Source organism: Kogia breviceps, chromosome 16 (assembly GCF_026419965.1).
Source record: "Kogia breviceps isolate mKogBre1 chromosome 16, mKogBre1 haplotype 1, whole genome shotgun sequence".
In the NCBI taxonomy this organism is placed as follows: domain Eukaryota; kingdom Metazoa; phylum Chordata; class Mammalia; order Artiodactyla; family Physeteridae; genus Kogia; species Kogia breviceps.
This window is the reverse complement of record NC_081325.1, coordinates 6,727,102-6,751,233: the sequence shown is the minus strand read 5'-3', so window position 1 is coordinate 6,751,233 and position 24,132 is coordinate 6,727,102. Positions and strand designations below refer to the sequence as shown.

General features: G+C 49.5%; 2 protein-coding genes across 13 annotated transcripts in view; both read left to right on the top strand.

Moving 5' to 3' along the window:
* FLT3 (fms related receptor tyrosine kinase 3) overlaps positions 1 to 15,007 on the top strand; it is a 117,495-nt gene extending 102,488 nt beyond the window's left edge. For 7 of the 12 annotated variants that reach the window (XM_067016908.1, XM_067016907.1, XM_067016911.1 and 4 more), the window contains 4 exons: positions 152 to 251; positions 784 to 889; positions 11,381 to 11,472; positions 14,132 to 15,007. In XM_067016908.1, the coding sequence (XP_066873009.1) occupies positions 152 to 251; positions 784 to 889; positions 11,381 to 11,472; positions 14,132 to 14,261 (428 nt within the window). In that variant the 3' untranslated portion in view covers positions 14,262 to 15,007. Of the gene's footprint in view, positions 1 to 151; positions 252 to 783; positions 890 to 6,557; positions 7,370 to 9,965; positions 10,317 to 11,380; positions 11,473 to 14,131 lie in introns of those variants that run through there. The other 5 variants (XM_067016913.1, XM_059042063.2, XM_067016915.1 and 2 more) reach the window with 2 other exon arrangements.
* URAD (ureidoimidazoline (2-oxo-4-hydroxy-4-carboxy-5-) decarboxylase) lies at positions 14,426 to 22,812 on the top strand. Its single transcript, XM_059042335.1, has 2 exons — positions 14,426 to 14,734; positions 22,228 to 22,812. Exons 1-2 carry the CDS (start codon positions 14,426 to 14,428, stop codon positions 22,810 to 22,812), a joined length of 894 nt encoding a protein of 297 aa, XP_058898318.1.
* The last annotated feature ends 1,320 nt before the right edge of the window (positions 22,813 to 24,132 follow it).

Below are 24,132 nucleotides of genomic sequence, written 5' to 3'. Positions count from 1 at the left end.
GTCCGTCCTGCCTGCCAGAACGCGGCTTCTCCTGCCCAGAACCACACAGTTCTGGCCCAGGGAGCCACAGTCCATCGTGTTTTGCCAATTGAGTGAATAATTAACAACTGAAGGGCGAGTGGATGGTTACAGGCCCTCTTGTTTTTCTCAGGTGTCAATCCTTACCCCGGGATTCCAGCTGATGCGAACTTCTACAAACTCATCCAGAGTGGATTTAAAATGGATCAGCCGTTTTATGCCACGGAAGAAATGTAAGTTTAAGCCAGACCGTAAAGTAGCTGAAATCGGAAATTTACAGCCTGTCTAGATCCAAACCCATGAGAAAAAAAAGTGGAACTCTTTAGTATGAAGTTCCCATAATTCCTCTTAAGAAAAGGAAAGAAGGGCTTCCCTGGTGGCACAGTGGTTGCGAGTCCGCCTGCCGATGCAGGGGACGCGGGTTCGTGCCCCGGTCCGGGAGGATCCCACGTGCTGCGGAGCCGGCTGGGCCCGTGAGCCATGGCCGCTGGGCCTGCGCGTCCGGAGCCTGCGCTCTGCAGCAGGAGAGGCCGCAGCGGTGAGAGGCCCGCGTACCGAAAAAAAAAAAAAAAAAAAAAAAAAAAGCATCATCTAATTTGGCCTTTCTCACATGAGTTCAAAATCTAAGCTAGTACTTGCTTCAGGACAAACATGCCATAAACAAGAATCTCCACAGCAATAAATTGTTGCTTCGTAAAGTGGGAAGTGACCCATTTTGCTTCGTTCAGATTTCCTACCTTGCTCCTTCTTTTGTTGTCTTTACAGATACTTTATAATGCAATCCTGCTGGGCTTTTGACTCAAGGAAACGGCCATCCTTTCCTAACCTGACTTCATTTTTAGGATGTCAGCTGGCAGATGCGGAAGAAGCGGTAGGTAGCAGCACAGCATCTTGTAAAGTATCGGTAGGAAGGAAAGAACTCTGTAACTCAGAGCACTCGCTGCTGATGTCCTGAGCGCCAAAGGTACCAAGTTGCCTTCCTCAGCACAACTGGTCTAGGTTGCTCTTTGAAAGTTGTATGGGGTCAAACTCATAATCCTAAACTCAAAACAAAGGGTCACCCATCCTTCATCAATATAATTAGATTAAGAAACGCATTCAGAAAAGTAAAGCTGCTCTTGTCCTGAAAAAAAAAAAAAAAAAAAAAAAGTTGTATGGGGTTAGATATTCTTACGGATAAGTGTTTTTAGGGGGAAAGAAAAACTCTTCCTGAAGATTTTAGCCAATTGATTAAGAAATTAAATGCTTGTAAGTGACCAGTGCAGAGGACGAAACAAATAAATAAAACGGAATCCCTGACCTCCAGAAGCCACTGACTTTACCTCATTCAGCATGGAGGTTTTGTGTGGAATAATCATACAACTCAATCATGTAATAGAGTGGAAAGAGCATTGACCTGAAGTCCTGAGAGCTTAATACCAGCACTGGGCCTTAGTTTTCTTACCTGTAAAATGGGTTGCTAAGCTAGATGACCTTTGAGCTTTGAGAACTGGGAATTACTTTGCTGACTCTCACCCTTAACAGCACCACCTGATGTAGTTAGAGGAGCCATCCTCTAGACCAGGTGAACAAAGGAACCTGGAACTCCCAATACCTCGGTTCAAATCTTGGCTCCATTGTTTGCTTCTGATAGGAGTTAAGTCACTTAATCTTTGGGGGGAGGGGTGGTCTCAGTTTCCTTATCTGAAATATGGGATTAGCAAATTTTTGTGGATTTGTAAGGAGTAAATAAGGTGATATATGTGAAAAGACTTAGCACCTCGGGAACACTCAGCAGGTGATAAATGTTAGTTAAATATGAATCTGAGTCTTTAAATGGATTGTCTGTCCTCTTTTTCTACGTTATGAGGAGTGCGTTTTCAATTCTGTAGTCTTTCCAGAGACCTGTGTGGATGGTATGTGTCTTCTCCTCCTGTTGTGTTTTTTTTTTTTTTGAATCACATATGGAAATTCAGTGTTGTCAGGGAATTAGGACAAAAAGGAGAGACGGAAAGCCCCCAGGGGACTCACAGGCTACAGAGCAGATGACTTGGGAGCAGTTAAGGACGCTGTAAAATAAGCCGAAAGCAGAGTTTTATAGAAAAAGAAGTAATGAGTAATTTCTACTGGTTGGGCAGACGGGTGCGGCTCCCTGGCGGCGTTATTTGAGCTGAGCTGTGAGGACTGAGTGGATTTTGGCCGCTCACCGGGGGGGTCGGGGTTAGCAGGGTGCCCCAGGCTGGGCGAGTAGTAGAAATAAAGGTTCGGAGCTGAGAAAGTAGAATGGAAAATAATGGGTTGTAACGAAAGTATGGGGGGGGGGCATGTGGAGGAAAACAAGACTGCAGAGCTGGTGTGACCAGCACGGAGGGTCCACGGCTGCTGAGGTGCCCTTGGCTTTGTTCAGGACGACCTTGATCTGGCCAGAGTTCCCCTTTCACATCCCCACACGCACAGGACGTCCCAACCCACTTCCCCGTGGTCGAGGGGCCTCAGAGGTATCAGGGACGGCTGAATTGCAAGATCCCCGTGGAGGAGGAGTCAGCCGAGGGCGCCCGCGCTCCAGGATCAGCCTGCACACTTAGCCCAGCCCCCTCCGCTCCCCGCCCCTCGCCATGGAAGGTTCCTTTCCCTCCCGGTGTCCAAGGCGCTGAGAGCACGCTGAAACACCTTTAGCTGAGTTAGAGGACGGGGCCCCTTGGGAGAGATGAGCTGAGTTAGAGGACGGGACCCCTTGGGCGAGATGAGCTGAGTTAGAGGACGGGACCCCTTGGGCGAGATGAGCTGAGTTAGAGGACGGGACCCCTTGGGAGAGATGAGCTGAGTTAGAGGACGGGACCCCTTGGGCGAGATGAGCTGAGTTAGAGGACGGGACCCCTTGGGCGAGATGAGCACCCCGGGAGGGGCCCCTTACCCCTGCAGGCGCTGTGGGCTCAGTGCAGAAGCCTGGGAAGCAGACACTGGGTTTCGGCCCCCACGTGCCGCTTGGCTGGTCACCTCTGAGGCAGGTACGTCCTGCACGGCGATGCCGGGCGGCCCCACCCACAGCGGGCAGGCCCCCACCCCTCCGCCCCTTCTCTTCACATCCCCTAACGTGTCCCGTCCAGTCTCTTGGGTAGGAAAACAGGCCAGCATGCCTGGCGCAGTCTTTCCTTTGCACCCACGTGAGTGGTTTTTGTAGAATCTCTGTCTCGGCTTCATCACAGACCGGGAAGGAAGACGGCCGCTGGAGAGCAAGTGAGACGGGGAGGGAAACACATCTGGAAATTGCAGGTTAACACTTTAGACCTAACCCAGCCCTGATGGTATGGAGCGAGGGCAGGGAGGCCGTTGGATAACATGCTAAGGCATTATTCAGACACTGATGAACCAATGAGATTTTTAGAATGGACAGACATGCTTCAATATCTGTTTTTTATAAAGACCCAGATCACTACGTATGGTGACGGATGTTAACTAGACTCTTGGGCTGATTCTTCTGCAATATATACAAATGTGAATCGCTGTGATGTACACTTGAAACTAATTGCAAGCGTAACAACGTGTCGATTATACCTCGATAATTTAAAAAAGAGCCTGATCAAATAGTTTCCCCCTCTCCAAATTCTCCCCTAACTTCCGATTTCAGGTTCCTTCTTCTGAATCCCCTAACACTTTGTCTGTCCCTCTACGTGAAACTCCAGTCATGCTGTGTGATGGTTTTGCTTTGCGGGGCTGTCTGCCTCGTCACTCGATTTGATCCATGAGGCCAAGGGTGATGGGCTCTCGTCTTTACATCACCTGACGTCACCCCATCGCCCGGAGACAGGAACCGGCTATTAAATAAATGGATGAGTAGCCACGTGACAGTAGGTTAGCGACCACAGCTGTTTTGTTCGCCATGGTCAACGCAGCTGTAGCATCAGCTCAGTTCTCTCAGCTGTAAAATGTGTTGCTAAGCTTCATGATCTTAGGGGTACTAAGCAAATATTTCTGGATGGAGGGAAGGAAAGGATGCATGAAAGTACGTTCAGGAAAGCAAAGGCAAAAGAGCGAAAGTAAGGACACCCGTTAACGTAGTTCCCTGGTGGTCCAGTGGTCGGGACTCGGCACTTTCACTACCAGGGCCTGGGTTCCATCGCTGGTTGGGAAACTGGGATCCTGCGTGCCTCGGACGGCAATAGCAGCAGGAAGAAAGAAGGACACCAGTTAGGAGGTGACTGCAGCCGGAGAGGTGAGCAGACAGGGAGAAGGGGTGACGAAGCGGTAGTGTGGTAGTGGGATGAGGGAGGGACAGGCAGGCCTCTGCGTCCAGAAAGGCCCCTGAACTCATGCCATCTCTCTTCTCCTATCAGCCCCCATAAATGATGGGAAATATATACATTTCAAACATAGAACTGGGGCTTCCCTGGTGGCGCAGTTGGTTAAGAATCCACCTGCCAATGCAGGGGACACAGGTTCAAGCCCTGGTCCGGGAAGATCCCACACGCTGCGGAGCAACTAAGCCCGTGTGCCACAACTGCTGAGCCCGTGAGCCACAACTACTGAAGCCCGCGCGCCCTAGAGCCCGTGCTCCGCGACAAGAGAAGCCACCGCAATGAGAAGCCCGCGCACCGCAGCAAAGAGCAGCCCCCCGCTCGCCGCAATTAGAGAAAGCCCGCGCGCAGCAACGAAGACCCAACGCAGCCAAAAATAAATAAATTTATTTTTAGAAAAAGATAGAACTGAGTCCATAATGGCCTCTGAAAGCAAGAAGGAGATCTGTGTGGACCAGAAATTATGGAAAAATCCCCGAGACGATGAAAGCAGTTAAGACTGAAGAGGGAAAACCCCAAACAGAGGCTTCTTTGAAAAAACAAGGCAAAGTGCTTTCCTGAAAGAGTGGAAAGAGGTATAGATTCTGCAGAAGCTCTGTGGTGGGAGCAGCGACACTGTTAAATAAATACAAGAATAAAATGGGTGTTAAGTATAACCACTGGCGAAGGAGAAATATAATACGTAATCTCAGATTCAGCAGAGAAGGAAAAAGGGACCCTAGAAAACATGATCAACCTAACAAATTGGAAAAGAGAGAAACAAAAAGAATTCATGACAATAGAAAAGACGAAATGGTGAGGATTAGTAAGCTCATTTAAGAAAGAGAATTTCGGGCTTCCCTGGTGGCGCAGTGGTTAAGAATCTGCCTGCCAATGCAGGGGACACGGGTTCGAGCCCTGGTCCGGGAAGATCCCACATGCTGCGGAGCAACTATAAGCCCGTGCTCCACAACTACTGAACCTGTGAGCCACAACTACTGAAGCCCACGTGCCTAGACCCCGTGCTCCGCAACTAGAGAAGCCACTGTTATGAGAAGCCCACGCACCGCAAGGAAGAGTAGCCCCCGCTCGCCGCAACTAGAGAAAGCCCACGCGCAGCAACAAAGGGCAACGCAGCCAAAAATAAATAAATTTTTAAAATTTTTTTTAAAAAAAGAAAGAGAATTTCAAAAGTGGGTATGAACCATCTTCCACCTCTCGGGCCCTGGAGCCCTGGTAAGGCTCTGGAGAAGAGCGTTCCCGGACCCAGAAGATAGGGGTAGGAATAAGTAAACCTTTCTGCAGGGTAGGCCGCTGATGTGACAATTCCACTTCCCTCATTTATCCCAAAGACAGACAAGGTCATGTGTGCACTTTTCAGTTTATGCGATACAACCAACCCATCAAAAGCTTAACTGTGGTACATCAGTACTGTGGAACCCTAGGCTGCCGTTAAGAAGACGAGACGTGCCCATGTGTAGTAAATCGTGAAAAGATGTAATACATGTAACATATGAACAACATATTTGTAATTCAAAACAAGGTTCTACAACAGAACCTACAGTCCGAGCCTCCCGACACAAAATTGTGTGTGAACAGCAAGCGAGCTATAATGGTGACTTCAGCTTTTGTTTTCTATATATCTTTCTATATTGCTTAGTTTATCTATATGAATGTGTATTAACTCTATAATGAAACAAAAAAGTAGAGCTGTTTTCATTTTGCACAAAAATTTTTAAAGTCACTGAACTCCCAAGTGAAAACCCAAGAAACCAATTCTCTGTATTTACTGCATGAAGAACAGACCTTTTTTGTGGCCTTTCTCTGCGTTTTTTAAAATTTATTTTATTGAAGTATAGTTGATTTACAATGTTGGGTTCATTTCTGCTGTATAGCAAAGTGATTCAGGTATACATATCTATACATTCTTCTCCATGATGGTTTGTCACAGGATATGGAATAGAGTTCCCTGTGCTCTACAGTAGGGCCTTGTTGTTTATGCATTCTATATGTAAATGGCCTTTCTCCTTTATGGTTTTTCTGCATGGCCTCAGGATTTCTAGATTGAGATTTTACATTCTACAAGAAGAAACAATAATGAAATAAAATACTTGACTATGACTTGATTTCTCCATTAGTAAAAGGATGAAATTTGCTCTTTCAATGAATATGTCGAATATCCTCCAAGATCTATGCGTAATAAAAGTAACAGTCGCCATGTTAGGCGTGTGACACGTAAGTCTTCATCTGATGGTAATAAGCGTCCTGTCTCTTTCCCACATGCAGATGTATCAGAACACAGATGGCCATGTTTCGGAACGTCCTTCTGTTTACCAAAACAGGCGACCTTATGGCAGAGAGGCGGACTCAGGGCTGCCCTCTCCACAGGCTGACACTGAAGACCCCTAGAGAAACAATTTAGTCCTTTAGCCCACCATCCCCCCGCCTCCCTTAAACAGGCTGTAGATCACCAAAACAAGATTAATTTCATCACGAAACGAAAATATATTCTCAACTGCTGCTTTGCTGGACTTTTCTCTAGAAGCTCTCTGTACTTACTCTTGTTTCCAAAGGGACTTTTGTAAAATCCAGTCATCCTTTGCACAAGGCAAGAAGAGCTGATAATTAACTTTATGGGAGCATCTACCTACATCCACAGGCCTTCCCAGTCTGGCTTGAGTGAAAATTGTGTACCTGAAGTATAGTATATTCTTGTAAATACATAAGACAAAAGCATTTTGCTAAGGAGAAGCTAATATGATTTTTTAAATCTATGTTTTAAAATACTATGTAACTTTTTCAGCTGTTTAGTGATATATTTTATGAATGGAAATAAAATTTCTACTATAGAAATGTTCGTTATTGAATTGTTTACATGGCGAAACTTAACTGGAGTCATGGACCTACTGAAGCCGTGTCAGATGTTTTGTTTGTGCCTGTGTGTATTTTTCCTATGGTGATGGCTAATTCCTTTGTCATATTTTTGAAAGGCTCCATGACTCCTGCCCCCAGACTGTGTGAAGAACAGCCGATGTTCATGAGCTTTACAAAAAAAAAGGTGTCATACACTGTGTAGACTTCCAGAGCTTACTTTCATTAAAAAAAAAAAACAAAAAAAAAACCCAACATTATGCTAAGATTCACTCCTGATATTACACGGAGCTGTGAATCTACAATTACTACTATTTATTCATTTTCACACGATATTTGAAGTTTTAGGGGTTGGGTGGTGTAATGGGTTCACAGGCGTTCCTCACTGTATTATTATTATTTTAAATTAATTAATTAATTAATATTTTGGCCATGCCGTGAGGCATGTGGGATCTTAGTTCCCCGACCAGGGATTGAACCCGTGCCCCCTGTATCGGAAGCACGGAGTCTTAACCACTGGACCGCCAGGGAAGCCCCCCTCATGGTATTATACTTAATAACATAATTTTTGTATGTACCAAATATGATATTTAAAAGGCAATCTTTTCTTAGGAGGGATGGCATTTATTTTATTTTTAAAATTTATTTTATTGAAGTATAGTTGATTTACAATGTTGTGTTAATTTCTGCCGTACAGCAAAGTGATTCAGTTGTATATACACATTCTTTTTTATATTCTTTTCCATGATGGTTTATCACAGGATATTGAATATAGTTCCCTGTGTTATACAGTAGGACCTTGTTGTTTATCCATTCTCTACATAATGGTTTGCATCTGCTAATCCCAAAGTCCCAATCCAAGGAAGGATGGTATTTAAAATCCTCTTAGGGGAGCAGGTAGGGAGGGAAGGATTGGGTGTTTCAGATTAGCAGGTGCAAACTATTATGTAGAGAATGGATAAACAACAGGGTCCTACTGTATAGCACAGGGAACTATATTCAATATCCTGTGATAAGCCATAATGGAAAAGAATATGAAAAAGAGCATATATATATATATATGAGTCACTTTGCTGTACAGCAGAAACTGGCACAGCATTGTAAATCAACTACACTTAAATAAAATTCAAAAAAAAATAAATAAAAACCTCCTAAGGGAAAATGAAACTAGACCCTTTTAAACCCAGCTCTTACCACAGGTTTAGTTTGGGTCAAGTTGTGTCCCTGACATAACTACACATTTTTAAAAGGTGTCAGAACACAACTTACAAGCTCGGATCTTAGAGAAGCGTTGCTGCTACCGCCTGGACAGCCCCTGCCGCCGAGCCCTTGTAGGAAACTTACCAGTAGGTGGCGCCCTGGGACTACCGTTTGCATTACCGCAGCCAGACTCCAGGACACCAGCCTGTCCCTGGACAGACAAATTGCAAGAAGCAGAATTAAAGAAAAGGCCAATCAGTTGATTAGAGGGAAAAATAACCCTCTATGCAGACAACGTCAATTCACTTATTCACCAACCGTGGGAACGATGGTGCATTTTATGTGCATTATTTACACATTCCCGACCGTAATGGAGCAGCCTGGGGTCAGATTCTTTCGGAGGCCCTGGTATTTACCACTCTATTCTACACCGTGCATTCATCTGCGCAGGGAATGCGCTTTTGAGCTTCTTCTTGGAGCGCCTTCTCTGCTTAATGTTTTCTGAGCCTGGACTGGCTTCCTACACTGAAAACAAAGACTGTTTCCTAGAGATTCCCAGAATTAAGAAAAACACCCTGAGGGGCTGGCCTGCAGCAGGGAGATACCTGGGTGACCTCTTATCACAGCTGCAGCTCTTCTTCTCCCACCACCACCGCTTTTTGTTCCTTCCTGATCGTGCTTCTCTCTCTCTTCAGCTCTTCGTGAAGGACCTTCTCAGTAACAGATTTGTTTGAACTCGCCTGCCAGGCCCACTGTCGTTTTTGTCAAAAATAAACGACGTATCAGAATTCACATTTGCTACTGTCTGTGCCACAATCACCATCAGCCACAGAAAACAAAGGAGGAGCTCTTATCACCTAAAAAAACCCACATCTTTTTAGTTCCTGGAGACCCAACGTGTATTACATTTCAAATTAAAGAGGCAGAGAAGTCTTTGATGATTTTTTGGGGGGACTAAAATATACATAATATAAAATTTACCACTTTAGCCACCTTTTCAATTGATGTATAGTTGATTTACAATGTGTTCGTTTCCGGTGTACAGCAAAGTGATTCAGTTGCATATATATGTGTACATACTCTTGTTAAAATTTTTTTTTATATTGGGATATATAGTTGATTAACAATGTTGTGTTAGTTTCAGGTGTACAGCAAAGTGATTCGGTCAGTTATATATATGTATATATATTCTTTTCCAGATTCTTTCCCATTATAGGTTATTACAGGATATTGACTGTAGTTCCCTGTGCTGTGAGTAGGTCTTTGTTATCTATTTTGCATAGAGTAAGTGTATGTATCTTAGCCATCTTTCAGAGTGCAGTTCAGTGGCATTAAGTACACTCACACCGTTGTGCAACCGTCGCCACCATCCGTCTCCAGAACTTTCTCATCTTCTCCAACTGAAACTGTCCCCATTATGTACTAACTCCCTACTCCCTCTCCCCCCTCCCCCAGCCCCTGGCAGCCCATCCTACTTTCTGCTTCTCTGAATTTGGCTACTCTCGGTACTTCATATAAGTGGCATGGTGCAGGATATGTCTTTTTGTAACATGACGTCCTCAAGTTTCGCTTGGATGAATTCTTTATATTGTATTGATTTGTTGATAACACACTATATTCCAGAGCTGTGCTGAAGGCTTCACATGGATTTTCTCATTTAACCAATTGTGAGGTGGGAGCTTGTTCTGTGGGAGTTTAACGGTGAAACGGAGACGTAAAGCCTAAGAAGAGTTAAGTTACTTACTTAGATCCGCGGAGACACTAAATGCAGGCCTGACGCGTCACCCACGCTGGACAACTCCTCATCATCTCACCATCCACTTCGGCCCTCTGGCCTCCTTCTGCCAGGACTTCACCTTGCTTTGGCTCGGTCCTCAGCCAATGAAAGGAGTCTGGTAACAGCAAGATCACACGAGTGCCAACTCCCAATTTGCTTCAAATTAAAAAGGCATGTGTGGGGGCTTCCCTGGTGGCGCAGTGGTTAAGAATCCGCCTGCCAATGCAGGGGACACGGGTTCGAGCCCCGGTCCGGGAAGATCCCACATGCCGCGGAGCAGCTAAGCCCGCGTGCCACAGCTACTGAGCCTGCGCTCTGGAGCCCACGAGCCACAGCTGCTGAGCCCGCGTGCCAGAACTACTGAAGCCCACGCGCTTAGAGCCCGTGCTCTGCAACAAGAGAAGCCCGCACGCCGCAACTAGAGGAAGCCCACGCACAGCAGCGAAGACACAACACAGCCAAAAATAAATAAATGAACTAATTCGTTTTAAAAATGCATGTGTAGTAAAGCAATTTGCCTTCCTGGTGTCTTATTGAGAAAACTTCTGCATAAGCTCTGCTTGTGAAAAGTTAAGGGCTATAGTTGAAGGGAGCAGATACTTGAAATGTTTCAACTAAAAAACTAAATAAAAATTTGACTGTGCCTATTTAAGAATTTTCTCTATGTACTGCTAAATGTCTTTTAAGAAAAATTATAATGAAGTCTGATATACTATATTCAGCAGCCAAAAACATAAGAATCATAGCTTGTATAGTTAAACACAAATTACGAGGCTACAACTCTATATCAATTAACGTAAGATCGATACATAATTCAAATGCCATACAATTCGCAAGTCGATAGTGTATGATTCAGTAACTCAACTTTTTGCTTGGATGAACACTGCCTGACCTCTGACCACCTTACATTTCTTTGATTTGACTGGGGAAGAGTCAAACAGGATCAACTGAGCCCCGGAGTGCTTCAGTGGCCTGGCTTGCCAGGTTCCGTATCAGGAATTTTTAGCTAGGTTTTTTTTTTTTTGCTGGATGTTGCTTCTATATCCAGGACTATTTAATACCTTAACCTTCTGTGTCTTAAAGGTTCCTCTGTTAGCAGTGGGCTATTTGGAGTTCCTACTGCTATGCAATAGATAACACAGAATAAAAGGTTAGGCTCCTGGTCTCCTGTCAGGGGCAAGGCCCTTCCCACCGTGGTATCAGCATTTCCGTGAGCAGAGGAGTTTCCACTTGCAAATGCAGATGTCTGTCTCTCCTGCAGCTCTCAGAGGAACCGAGAACCGCCAGGCTCCAGGCCCAGGCTGGAGCGCCTTGCGTGAGGGAGACCGTCCACGTGCAGAATAAGAGGAGAAGGTAGGTAAGGGTCGCACAAAGAGCAGAGCAGCGGGGCCAGGACCCCTTCTCTCTCGGTTTCTGCCCTGCCTTCTGTCCCGGCCCATCTACTCACCCGAGAGCCCGGGACCAGGGAGGGAATAAGGCTGAGGGGGCGGGGCTAGACAGACCTCGCCTTCTCTGTTCCGAATTGCGAAGCTGATGCTGCATGGTCAGCGCCGGAATGAACCGAGCCTGAGGGAGCTGGTGGAGGGAGAAGGGGAAGAAGTGGACATTGGCCGCTAACCGGGTCTGCGGAAAACCTGCAGGGACGGGAACGGGCTGTGTTGACTCTGGTGGCAGAAGGGAGACGAGAAGAACGCTCTGTGGCCGGTCCATTGCAGAGACTGTGCACAGTGTTATATTGGCCGACACCTCTGCAGTGTTTTGTAACAGGAGCTCTTTGGTACATTCATTCACTTCGTCTTTGCAAAAATCCCATGAGGTCAATACTCTTTTCAGCCCCGTTTTACAGACAAAGAAACTGAGGTGCAGAAAAGTTCGGTAACTTGACAAATGCCAGTCGGTAGGTGGCAGAGCCTGGACCAGAGCTCTCCCGGGTCCACGCCCTCCACACTGGGCTCTTTGCCCGAAACTGCAAACACACTACAGGAGCCAGTGTGTTTTCACATCCCTATGGGACGTATAGGATGTGCAAGTGTTAATCTTATATCTATACCTTTTTTCGTATTTGAAGACATGGTCTGTAGTGGTGGTACTTCTGGCCCCAGATTTACCCACTTTTTTTTTTTTTTTTTTTTTTTGTGGTACGCGGGCCTCTCACTGTTGCGGCCCCTCCCGTTGCAGAGCACAGGCTCCGGACGCGCAGGCCCAGCGGCCACGGCTCACGGGCCCAGCCGCTCCGCGGCACGTGGGATCTTCCCGGACCGGGGCACGAACCCGCGTCCCCTGCGTCGGCAGGCGGACTCTCAACCACTGCGCCACCAGGGAAGCCCCGATTTACCCCCTTTGAAAAGCAAATGTCATCAACTCCTTTTCTGTCAGTCCTTCAATCATGACCCTTTGGCCCAGGCAGTCAGGGTGATGAGACCTGGGATGGGAAACGTCACAGAGTCAGGACAAAATCTGTGGCTGCTGATAGACTGTCACCTGCCTCTCACAGCCTGCGCAGCCAATGTGACTGATTTATTAATGCTAAGCTGGTCCCCCTCTCACTGAATTTTTTTTCTTTTTTTTTTATTGGAGTATAATTGCTTCACAATGGTGTGTCAGTTTCTGCTTTATAACAAAGTGAATCAGCTATACGTATATATATATCCCCATATCTCCTCCCTCTTGCGTCACCCTCCCTCCCACCCTCCCTATCCCACCCCCTAGGTGGTCACAAAGCTCCGAGCTGATCTCCCTGTGCTATGCGGCTGCTTCCCACTAGATAGCTATTCTACATCTGGTTGTATATATATGTCAGTGCTACACTCTCACTTCGTCCCAGCTTACCCTTCCCCCTCCCCGTGTCCTCAAGTCCATTCTCTACGTCTGCATCTTTATTCCTGTGCTGCCCCTAGGTTCTTCAGAACCACTTTTTTTAAGATTCCATATATATGTGTTAGCATACGGTATTTGTTTTTTCTCTTTCTGACTTACTTCACTCTGTAGGACAGACTCTAGGGCCATCCACCTCACTACAGACAACTCAATTTCGTTTCTTTTTATGGCTGAGTAATATTCCATTGTATATATGTGCCACATCTTCTTTATCCATTCATCTGTCGATGGACACTTAGGTTGCCTCCATGTCCTGGCTACTGTAAATCCTCTCAGTGAATTTTGATTCAGTTGAAAGCCAATGTGGAGTTAGCATGACTTTTGGAAATATGTTTGCATTTTCAGTTCTACAGGGAAATAGCAGCAATATCTTTATATTTTAAAATTCTGACCCCTCCTTTCCTTTGACTTTATCTTCCACAGTATTTTTTTAATTTTATTTTTAAATTGAAGTACAGTTAATTTACAATGTTGTGTTCGTTTCAGGTGTACAGCAAAGTGATTCATTTATATCTATATATGTATATCCTTTTTCATATTCTTTTCCATGATGGTTTGTCACAGGATATTGAATATAGTTCCCTGTGCTCTACAGTAGGACCTTGTTGTTTATCCCATTCTATATATAATAGTTTACATCTTCTGACCCCAAACACCCAGTTTTTCCTTTCCCCACCCCCTCCCCCTTGGCAACCACAAATATCTATGTTCTCTATGTCTTCTTCCACAGGATTTTTGTCTTGAGTATACATAAAAGGTATCAGGGTGAGAAATTTAATCTATGTGGTCATCTGGTCAACTAATTCACCCCATGGTGTTTATTACATGCCTCCTGAGGGCTCGGTTCTAGGCACCCAGGACACAAGCAAACCAGACACACTGTCTCCAGGCTCATAGAATTCACTGTGGCTGAGAGGTGATATGAAAATAAACACAATAAGCGAGGTGATTTCAGATAAGGATAGATATATTCAGGAAGAAAATAACGCATAACGGTGTCTGGGCGACAACTGAGAATGGGGGAGAATGATTCCTTAGACACTGCTTCCTGTCGAGTGAGAGTTTATTAGATACTTATTGTGTGAAGCATTTGAAATGCAGAGAAAGAGTAAAACATACTACCTGTTCTCCACAGCAGTAGCCACAAGATGGGACATGGAATTTCAAGCGGGTCGACTTGTGACCTGCCTGGTTACCAGGGAAAACTTCCCTGGGATAACATTGACATTAAGATGCTAATGGCACCAAAAGTCTATCCGGCTTGAATGCCCGAGAGTGAATGTGGCCCCTGCCGGCTTAGATGGTGGCAAGAGTTTGGTTGGACACCCTTACCCCTTTGCCAGACCTCTGCTCCCTGGATTAGACCTTAAGCCCGTGTTTGTTGATTGCACAAGTACTCTGGATCGCTTCTCCCAGAGGCATTTAAAACATGCCAAGCTGGCGTTGCATAAAAAAACAAGCCTATGCATTCAGCAAATATAACCCTGCGAGCAGAGACGCGTCTCTCACTCACCCGGAGGGGAGCCCAGGTCCTGCTGCCGCCAGTGGAACACAGGCGACGGACACTGAGAAGTTCAACTCCATGGACTTTGGAGAATTTGTGGATGTGTTTGGGAATGTCATCGAGAGATGTCCTCTGATTGCGGCCGCCGTTGGGTCCCAGCGTCCGTCCTCTGACTTGGAAGATCTAGAGCAGCACCTTGTTGCCTTTACTGAGGCTCTTCCGCAGTCAGGTAAGGCTTTGACACTGAGCTCTCAACAGAGGGACTTCAGATAGGCTTATCAAAAAAAATTGGGGGGGGTGTGTGGTCATGTGGCTTTTTTTTAGTCTTTAATTTAAAAATTTTTTAATAGTTTTTAAAGGTTACTTTCCATTTAATTATTACAGGATATCGGCTGTGTTGCCCGTGTTGTACCCTACATCCTTGATCCTAACTGACCCCTAATACTTTGTACCTCCTCCCCTCCCCCTATATTCCCCGGCCAATGGTAACCACTAGTTTGTTCTCTGACCTGTGAGTTGGCTTCTTTTTTGTTATCAAAATAATTTCAGATATTTGAGCCCAGTTGCTTATCACTGGTTTATACATTTAGCTCTCTTTGCTGTCAGGGTCAGTAAGTTCCTTCAGACTCTGTGAATGAGAATCAAGCCCTGGCAGCGCTAAGCAGCAAGTGCAGCGGAAGAACATTCGCTGGCTCAGGTAACAGGGCTGTTAAATATTAAAGCTACGGGGTTACCAGGAAAGAGGCACAGGCAGCGGTCTCCTCGGGCCTCGCAGCGGCTCAGGGGCCAAAGGTCAGGCTGGGGGCCCACCCTCTCGGCCGTGTGTTCCCCTTGGGAATGTCCTGTATGCAACAGAGAAGACGGCTCCATATCAGACTATCTCAGCAGCCCAGGGGAAAGAGCAAACAGCTGACATTTTTACCAGAAAGGGCCGGTTTGGACCAGATGGCCGAGGAAAGTAAACTCGCTCCGATCAGCAACTCCCTGGGGGGGTGGTGAGGGGGGGGGAAAAGACAAAAATCTGAAGGACTCCCTCTGCAGAAAGGGAAAGAAATTGCTGATGTCCTTTGGGTAGAGAGAGAAAAGGAGGCACTTGTGGGTGTGGAGTGGGGAAATGAGGAAGTTTCGGGTCAGGCCAACCCCAGGTGACTCAGAAGGGCACACGGCCTCACGGCGCGTTCAGGGGCCGAATGTTAGCGGCCAAGGCCGCCTCCCGGGCTGTCTTCACGGTCCTTGGAGAAGCCTGGATGGGCTGAGGGGACCTCGAGGGGACGGGCTGCCTTCACAGAGGGGCTTCCGCAGGGATCAGGGCCGAGAGAGAAGCACTGTCTCTTCTTTTCCAAACACTCCTCACCTGTGCGCCCGGGGCTTGGACACCTGCCATTGTTTCTCGTTGCCAGGGGATCTCCCAAATAAGGAGCTCATTTTAATTCACTGTAGGCACATACAGGACGAGGGGAGGCTAGGGGGGTAAAACCGAGCCGCCAGGAATGCGGGCGCCCTGTTGATGGCCACCCACTTCTCAGGGCCTCTCCGAAGCCGAACCCTCAGCTGCCCCATGGGCCTCAGACACTAGGGAACCTCTGAACCCTGACCAGTGTCAGAATCCCACACCACCCCGTGCAGAGGATGCTGGGACTTGATAAAGGTTTGCTGAGTGGATGGATGGAGTTGTTCCTAAGAGGATTTTGAAAGATGGTCAATCTTGGTATTACCCCTTCCCCACACGTTCTAACTGGGGTGACTTTAGTGGCAGGTCGGTGGGACAAAATAACTGGAGGCAGTTTGGACCACCTGGGTGTGTGTGTGTCTCTACACTCGACACAGGTCTTTGGTGGGACCTCCCTGATGGCCGAGCCTGCTTCTCAGCCCTAGGCTGGCGTCCACACTTGTCTCAGGCAGCCGGGAGCACAGTCTGTCTTTAATCACCTTGCCCCGTATCTAATCACCTTCATGGCATTCGACAGCTGACACTAGCAGTAGAAATAATAATAACAATCACTAAAATGCATTTAACCCTTACTCTGGCTGTCTCAGGCACCTTTCGAGACACCTCGCATTTAACTCATTTAATCCTCATAATCACCCTCTAAAACAAGGATTATCATTATTACCCCCCTTTTACAGATAAGAAAACTGAGGCACAGAGAGATTAAGTAACTTGATCAAGGGCACAGCTAGAAAGTGGCGGAACTGGTGTTCAAACCCTGACACTCAACCCAACAGCTTTTGAAGGATTTTCCAGAGAATCAAAAGCAAAATCTAGAAACAGTTTCTAGGGGTTGTATTTATTCATTCACTGATTTATTCAATTAACATTAATGCTTGATGTTCCGGACTTTTTTTTCCTTTTTACTGTTTATCCTTTTTTTCTTTCCCCGCCCCCCGGCCATGCTGTGAGGCTTGTGGGATCCCAGATCCCCAACCAGGGATTGAACCGCGCCCATGGCAGTGAAAGCGCCAAATCCTAACCACTAGACCACCAGGACACTCTCTGGTTTTTTTTTTTTTTTTTTTTTTTTTTTTTGTGGTATGTGGGCCTCACTGTTGTGGCCTCTCCCGTTGCGGAGCACAGGCTCCGGACGCACAGGCTCAGCGGCCATGGCTCACGGGCCCAGCCGCTCCGCGGCATGTGGGATCTTCCCAGACCAGGGCACGAACCCATGTCCCCTGCATCGGCAGGCGGATTCTCAACCACTGCGCCACCAGGGAAGCCCTCTGGTTTTTTTAATAATCAAGCAAAATGGGATTCACTGCAGTCTAGCTTTACTCCTGGAATAGTAAGCAACAAGCTGGGTGTAGTAGAGTCTTTGAATCCTAAAACTAAGAGGGGCCTTAAAGAGATATTCAGGATATGATGATCTAACTGGTCAGGGACTTGTTTTAAATGATCTAAGAGAACCCTCTACCATTAAAAGAAAACTGGAAATCCTGTTTCTAGAGGAAACTAAGGGTGACAATCCATTTAGGAGACGCTATGATGATTATTGACCAGTAGGTGGCAGTCCAGGACTAATATTTAGCTCCGGCGCTAATTGGCAAAGTACCCTTTCAAGCCAATCAATTCCTAATTCCCAAGCCAGAGGAATGGCGTAGTAAAGGGAAAAAAGTACACACACACACACACACACACACACACACACACACACACACACGGCTAATGACGAACCGATTCAATATTGATTTGTGTTAAAAATCAAAGAGCAATAACACTGTCAAAACAGAGTTAATCATGCACCTCTTTGTGGCATTTCAGAATTGCAATCATGCCATAATTCGTTATTTAATACTTATTTCAGAACACAGTTGTTGGAAGAATCAAAGAGTCGGATACTAATAATTTCCTTAAATGTAGGCTATAAGGTATTTAGATGAGGCTATCAAAATGTGTTTGTTCGGTCAAAGAATACATAACACTCCTTCCCTAGAGTGATGTATCAGTCAATAAACACGTACCGAATGCCTGCTATGCCCAAGGAATTGGCGCTGGCGCTGGGGGTAGAGCCTTGAACAAGACAAGCCCCTGCCTCCAGTGAGCTTACATTCTAGTGAAGTCACACAGGATTAACATAAATTAATAAGATCATTTCAATTCTAGAAACTATTAGAAGCAAATGCGTAATAGGGTGGAAAATGTGTAATAAAAGAGATCTGTCTTAGGAAGTGATATTTGAGATTAAAACCAAAAGTTGAGAGGGAAGCTGTCGAAGATCTAGGACAAGGCCATCCTAACACAAGGAACTTGAGACTTTTGACATTTGGGGGGGTCACAGAAAGACCGAGGTGGTGGAGGATGGTGGAGAGTGGAGGGACAGGAGGAAAGAGGGATCCGGCCGAGGGGCCGCGGGGTGGCAGTAAAAGTGAGAAGTGATGGTCAGTGAACTACGGTTGGAGCGGGAGAGGTGAAGCGATGTGGCTGGATTCTCAGGATAGATTTTAGTTAGAGCCAACAGGTGTTTTTGATGGCTTTGTTGGGGGAAGGCAGGTCAGAAACAAAGAGAAATTAAGGGTAAGTCCTACGTTTTTAATCTGAGCAGCTGAGTGGGTGGTGGTCTGTTTTCTACAAGGAGGAGGAGTTCGGAATTGAGAGGACAGGGCGGGGGATGGGAGCTTGGTAAGTCTGAGGTGCCTCGGAGTCACATCCAGGTTAAAATAGTGAGTGTTCAGTTGGCACTTAGCAAAGGAACTCAGTGGAAAGCTGTGGATTAGACTAGATCTGGGTGTCACGAAAGAACTGATGGCATTTAAAGCTATGGGGCTAGAGGAGAACACCTGGGGTATCGTGTGAATGCAGAAGGGAAGAGATGTGGGTACTGAGTGCTGGGGAACTTCCCGTGTTAGTGATCGGGCAGAGCAAGGACCAGTGATGAGAGTAGGTAAGCGATGGTCATCTTCCAAGGAGACAGAGCCAACCATGTGACGTGCTCCCAAGAGGCTGAGAGAGAAGAGGACAGAGCTCTGGTCACTGGCTCGAGCAAGCCGGCCACCATCTGTGACCTGATGAGTACCCGATTGGTTGGTGGGTGGGGCTGGAAGCTTGACGGGGTGAAGGGAGGAGAGGAAGTGGAGCTGCTGAGGAGACCGTTCCTTCGAGGAGTTTTGCTCTAAGGAGCAGAGACGCAGGGAGGAACTAGAGGACAACGGGAATCCAGGGAGGGTTTTCCTTTCGTTCATAGAGTGAGTGGCTCTAGGGAGTGTTTGTGTGCTGATCAAGACCAGGCGGTGGTGGGGCTGATGTTTGAAATTGTAACCTTTGAGATGGAAGGAGGGGCTGGCCCCAAGAACACAAGTGCAGCGGTTGGTCCAGATGACCCATTGCACCGGGAGGCAGAGCACACCAGCTGGTACAGTGGCGGGGATCCTGGGGGACTGTGATAGGCTTCCAGGCCCACCACCTACTCCTCAGCGGCCGCCACTGTCTGCCCTGCTCCCCTCCTGTTGAAGCGAGGAGTGTCAGCTCTGCGCCGGGAGCCCTTCGAGGTGCAAAGATTCACGGTCTGTGGTCACAGCCAATAATGCCCGTCCACACCTGCATCTCCAGATGTGGCACGCCAGTGGCAGAGGCAGTACCCTCGCAGACTTTAGGAGGGCCTGGCGAGAAGGCAGCCCTGAAAGGCCGCGAAGCACGGGCCACTGACCGAACCCGGCCAGGCTTAGGCATTCCAGGTGGGAGGGCCACAGGACTGAGTCTGCGAGGTGGCAAGGACCCAGGTGGGGTCTGCAGCCTCCTACTAGGGTTTAAGGCCACGGCTGGGAGTGCCTGGGGGGTGCAGCGCTGGGAGGGAACCAGGGCTGTGCCGCAGGCCATTGCTGCTGTGCTAGTGCCCTCCTGGCCATGACTCAGGGTCAGTGATTTGGGGCAATAAAGATGGAGTCTTTGGCTGAATGAGGCCAGGTGCTATTTCTGCGGAGCTGCCACTCCTTGCCTGACTTCCTCCGTCCCCTTTTATCTGCAGCTGAGGGCTGTGCGTGTGCGTGTGTGCGTGTGCGTGTGCGTGTGTAAATCCTCTTTTCTAGTCTCCTTTCTTCTTCCCGTAGCTCTGTCTTCTCAGCCTCCTTTCTTTCCTCTTCCCCCTCGTCTCCCGCAAACAGTGGAAAACACATGCTCAGTCCTGGGCAAACATTAACCCCAGGTGACGTTTTCAAGAGGGGAGACAAGCCCAGCGGAGTGAGAAGCGGGGTGCCAGGGCCGGGGTGCTGGCGGCCCCGCCCCACGCTGGGAAGGAGGGTCTGGTAGGGGCGGCCAGGGGACAGACCCCACCCCTGCCGGGCCCTCTGGCCGGCCGATAAGCGCGTCCTCCACGCTGGAGCTGGGCCTCTGCAGAGTAAGAAACGGGGAAGGGAAGCCCAGAGAGGGAGGCCTGTGGGAAGGCGGGGTCTCGGCCCCTCACCTCCTCACCTCGAGGCGTCTTTGAAAATCTGAATAAGTGAGGAGGCGGCGCGGGGCGGGCCTGCGGTTCTGGCCTGGGAGCCGCCCGGGAGGGACTCGCCTGCCCAGGACCCCGCCGCCGCCCGTTTTCGCGGTCCCGGCTGGGTGGGTTCGGATCGGATTCGGGTGCCGCTTGGCCTCAGGCCTGGGAAGCAGCCCGGCGGCACAGCCACCTGCCGGCCCAGGGCTGGGGCCCCCCAGGCAGGGAATTTATCACCTACATTTTCGCACCGCCCCCCCCCCCCGGATCCGCGAGACGTGGGAACCAACCACTTCGCCTTTGCAGAGCCCCAGGGACAGGGCCCAGGAGAGGAGTTCTAAAACGGTGGTGTTACAGAGATGGGCTTATTGGTGACATGAGTTTCGTTTTCAACTCCCCTTAACCTTCAAGGGGCAGCCAGTGCCCCGAAGCCAGTGGTTTTGAGCCCAGGATTCTGGGCGGGCGGCTCCTGGCTCAGTGACCTTGGAAAGGTCACCTACCCCTTTCTGAGCCTCCCTTGAATCCTCTCTTCAGTGTAGATGTTCCCCCCCGGTTCTCCCACCTCTCAGGACATTGGTCCACGATTCGAGGGCACAATCCCAGTCATCCTTTAACTGGGCAGAAACTGTAAGGTTTAAGCAGGGGAAGTTCATACCATAATTAAAAGGGGGGTTAATGATCTCCTTTTCTAGTGGAGCCTCAAGCCTGTCCCTAGCCTCAGGGTCAGATGCTTCCAGCCACATCGCAGCCCAGTTACGCCGAGTTTACTAGGACACATAATATGGCTGTTTATTGAACATTTGCTAGCATTAGGTGCTGTTTGGGTAAATGACTTGTCTCTAATCCTCACCACTACTCAGCAAGTTAGGTGTCATCAGCCCCCCTGTACAAACCCGGCTCCCTGCTTACCATATCTGAAACTTTGCTCAGCCCCAAGCATTCTAATTCTCTCTTTAGAGAGCTAAGCAAAATGATTGACCAGGGCTCAGGAAAACCCCGGTGGTTTTTAGGACTTGAAATACCAGGTATCACACCAGGGGTTTCCAGTTTTAGGCCAATGTTAGGAGATTAGGAGAAGCTCTCTTCCGAGGAAACGTTTATTCTCTGAGAGCTCGTTGAGATTTACAGTGGGAGAAGGGAAATGAGCCTCAGAAACGGTGCGTGGTGAGTGGGTGCTATTTTCCTAAAAGGAGGAAAGCCCCTTTCATTCAAAGGGCCGTAGAATTCGGCTGGAAACGGGTTTCTTTGCAGTTAATCGTCTGCAAAGCTCTTTGGATGCCTGGTTCCGGAAGCCCAGAACTCACACTTAGGGTCACAGTTCCTGGGCATTTATTCGCCAAGCCCCACGGGTGCTATTCCCATGGACCGTCCCCGCCCTTCTCCTTTGGAACAGGGCGAAACCCATCCCGTGGCTTTTGCAGGAAGTCTTCAGGCCCTTGCGTCCGGCCCTCTGCGACATCAAAGCCCCCCTGAGAGCCAAGGACTTTGAAAAGATACGAAACGCTCGGGCTCCCTTATCGCGTCCCTGCTCCCTCCCGAGCAAGTCGTAAATTCCGAGCCCCTGCGGCCTCTCCCCACCGCTCTTCTTGCTCCAAGGTCTCAAAGGACAAACTTGTCACCTCCGCCCCGCCCCTGGGTCCCGGCCGAGGCCGAATGAAGCGGGGATGGAGGGGCGCGAGGTTTGGGATGGGTTGGAGGGACGGGTGCGGGGGCCGCCCCGAGCCTCCTGACACCCCTGGTTGCCCCTCCTCACGTCCTGGGGACCCTGCTTCCCTCGGAACCCCCTCGGGGCGCGGTCTGTGCTTCTCCGCGGGCCAGGAGGGCGTCCCGCGCTGCCACCGGGACCTGGCGGGCCGCGAGCTGCAGCGGGGCGAGCGCAGCGCCGAGTCGCGGCGGGGCGAGCGCAGCGCCGCGGGCCTCACGAGCCTGGGCGCGGCCGAGCGGCTCCGGCTGGCCGAGCCCAGCGCGCAGTACCGCGCGCGCTCCGGCTTCCCCTTCGCGCTCGCCGCGCGCCTCTGCGACTGGGCGGCGGTGCCCCGCGAGCGGGTGCGCTGGCTGCACTGCCCGGCGGCGCAGGCGCTGAGCGCCGCCCTGCGCGAGGTGAAGAAGGTCGGCCGCCGGCGTCTCGCCGAGCTCCTCGGGGGCCGCGCCAGCCGGGGACCCGGGACGCACGTCGTGACGCGCGGGGGCCGCGGGCGCGCGCGCTGCGCTTGCAACCGCGTCCCCAGCCGCGCACAAGGGCCGGGGAGAACCGAGGCAGCCGCACGAATAATAAGCCCCTTTGTCCGCCTACCCGCCGGCTCACGCTTTGCCAGAATAGACAGTTTCGTGCTTTGCGGGCCCCGCCTCCCCGCGCCGCCCCCGATTTATCCGGCTCACTGCCCCAATTCTTCACTCCCTTAGCGGCCCGCCGACACCACCAGCTTTTGCGGATTCCGGGGCGCTGATCCAGCTCCCTCCGGCTCCCCCACCCTCTCCTGCCAAACCCAGGCGCAAAGCAAAACGGACGGAAAAGGAAGCTTTTATTCCGCAGCGGTTTGTCTGTTTCTTTTTTCTTCTCCCGTCTTAGTTGCTGCACGCGACATTTACATGTGAGTGGAGGCGCCTCTCTGGCTGTGGGACACGAACAGGAGCCAGAGCCGGGACAGCAAAGCGCCGGGGAAGCAGCGTGCGGGGGGCCGGCGTTGCGGAGGCGCCCCGCGGGGCAGAGAAGGCTGTGAGCGGGGCCTCTCTAGGATGCACGGGCCTGAAGGTCAGGGCCAGCGGCCTCCCGTCTCTCCCGGAGGTGGGTCCAGGAGAGCTGGTCTGTCAGGGTCCCTGGAAACCATAAGTCATTAAACATAATTTTTAAAATAATTGAATAACACTCACTGAGCAGTGCTGGATATCCGCCCCCCACCATGAAGATGGGACCCCGTAGCACTGATAAAGCGGTTGATGAGGGAAGATCTGTGCCCATAGAAAGCTTTCTGGCCAAAGGAGGCCAGACCGGGCAGCTCTGCACCGGTGGCCAGAAAGTCCACTCACACAGGAGGAGCCCACCACGTTTCTACCCCGCCTCCCAGCCAGCCAGCCATTTGCACCGGAAGCTCTAACGAACCCCGACAAATACTCCGTAGGCTTCTGCTGGCAAAGGAGAAACAAGCCATACCATCCTCCTCACCGCAGACAGGGTAAGACGTGGAGGCAGAGCTGGCCCTTTTGAAGACAAGAACCTCCATTAGTGACCAGCCCGGGTCTGAGGGACAACAGCAGGAAGAAAACGTTTCCATAAAAAGCGGTGTGGCCGCACCCTTGGTTGGGGGCTAAATTCCTCAGAGAGAAGCCGCTGTGGTAGCACAGGAATTTTAATCATGGAAGCCCACTCCCCTTTGCAATCTTACAGACGCTGCCCGCTAGCGGTGGGGGTGAAGGCCAGAGGCTGGTCAGCGTGGTAGGTAGGGGAGCCAGGAAGTGAGCTGTGACCCCACCGAACCTGTAGAACAACTCCAGGGCCTCCCCAGCCAAGGGCGGTCGGGTGCCAGAGCCTCTGCTCTGGATGTAGGAGCACCAGGTGCACCTCACAAAGGACCCGGACGCAAAGTTGGGGCCCTTGGGCCTGGGGCTAGACGCCGACCTCCCTCCAGCCAGGGTGACTTGGGGGCTTTCCTGACACACACGAGAAACCTGCTGCTTGGCGAAGAGGGTTTTCTGGTCCAGGATACAAGTGCCAAGGGCTGGGCC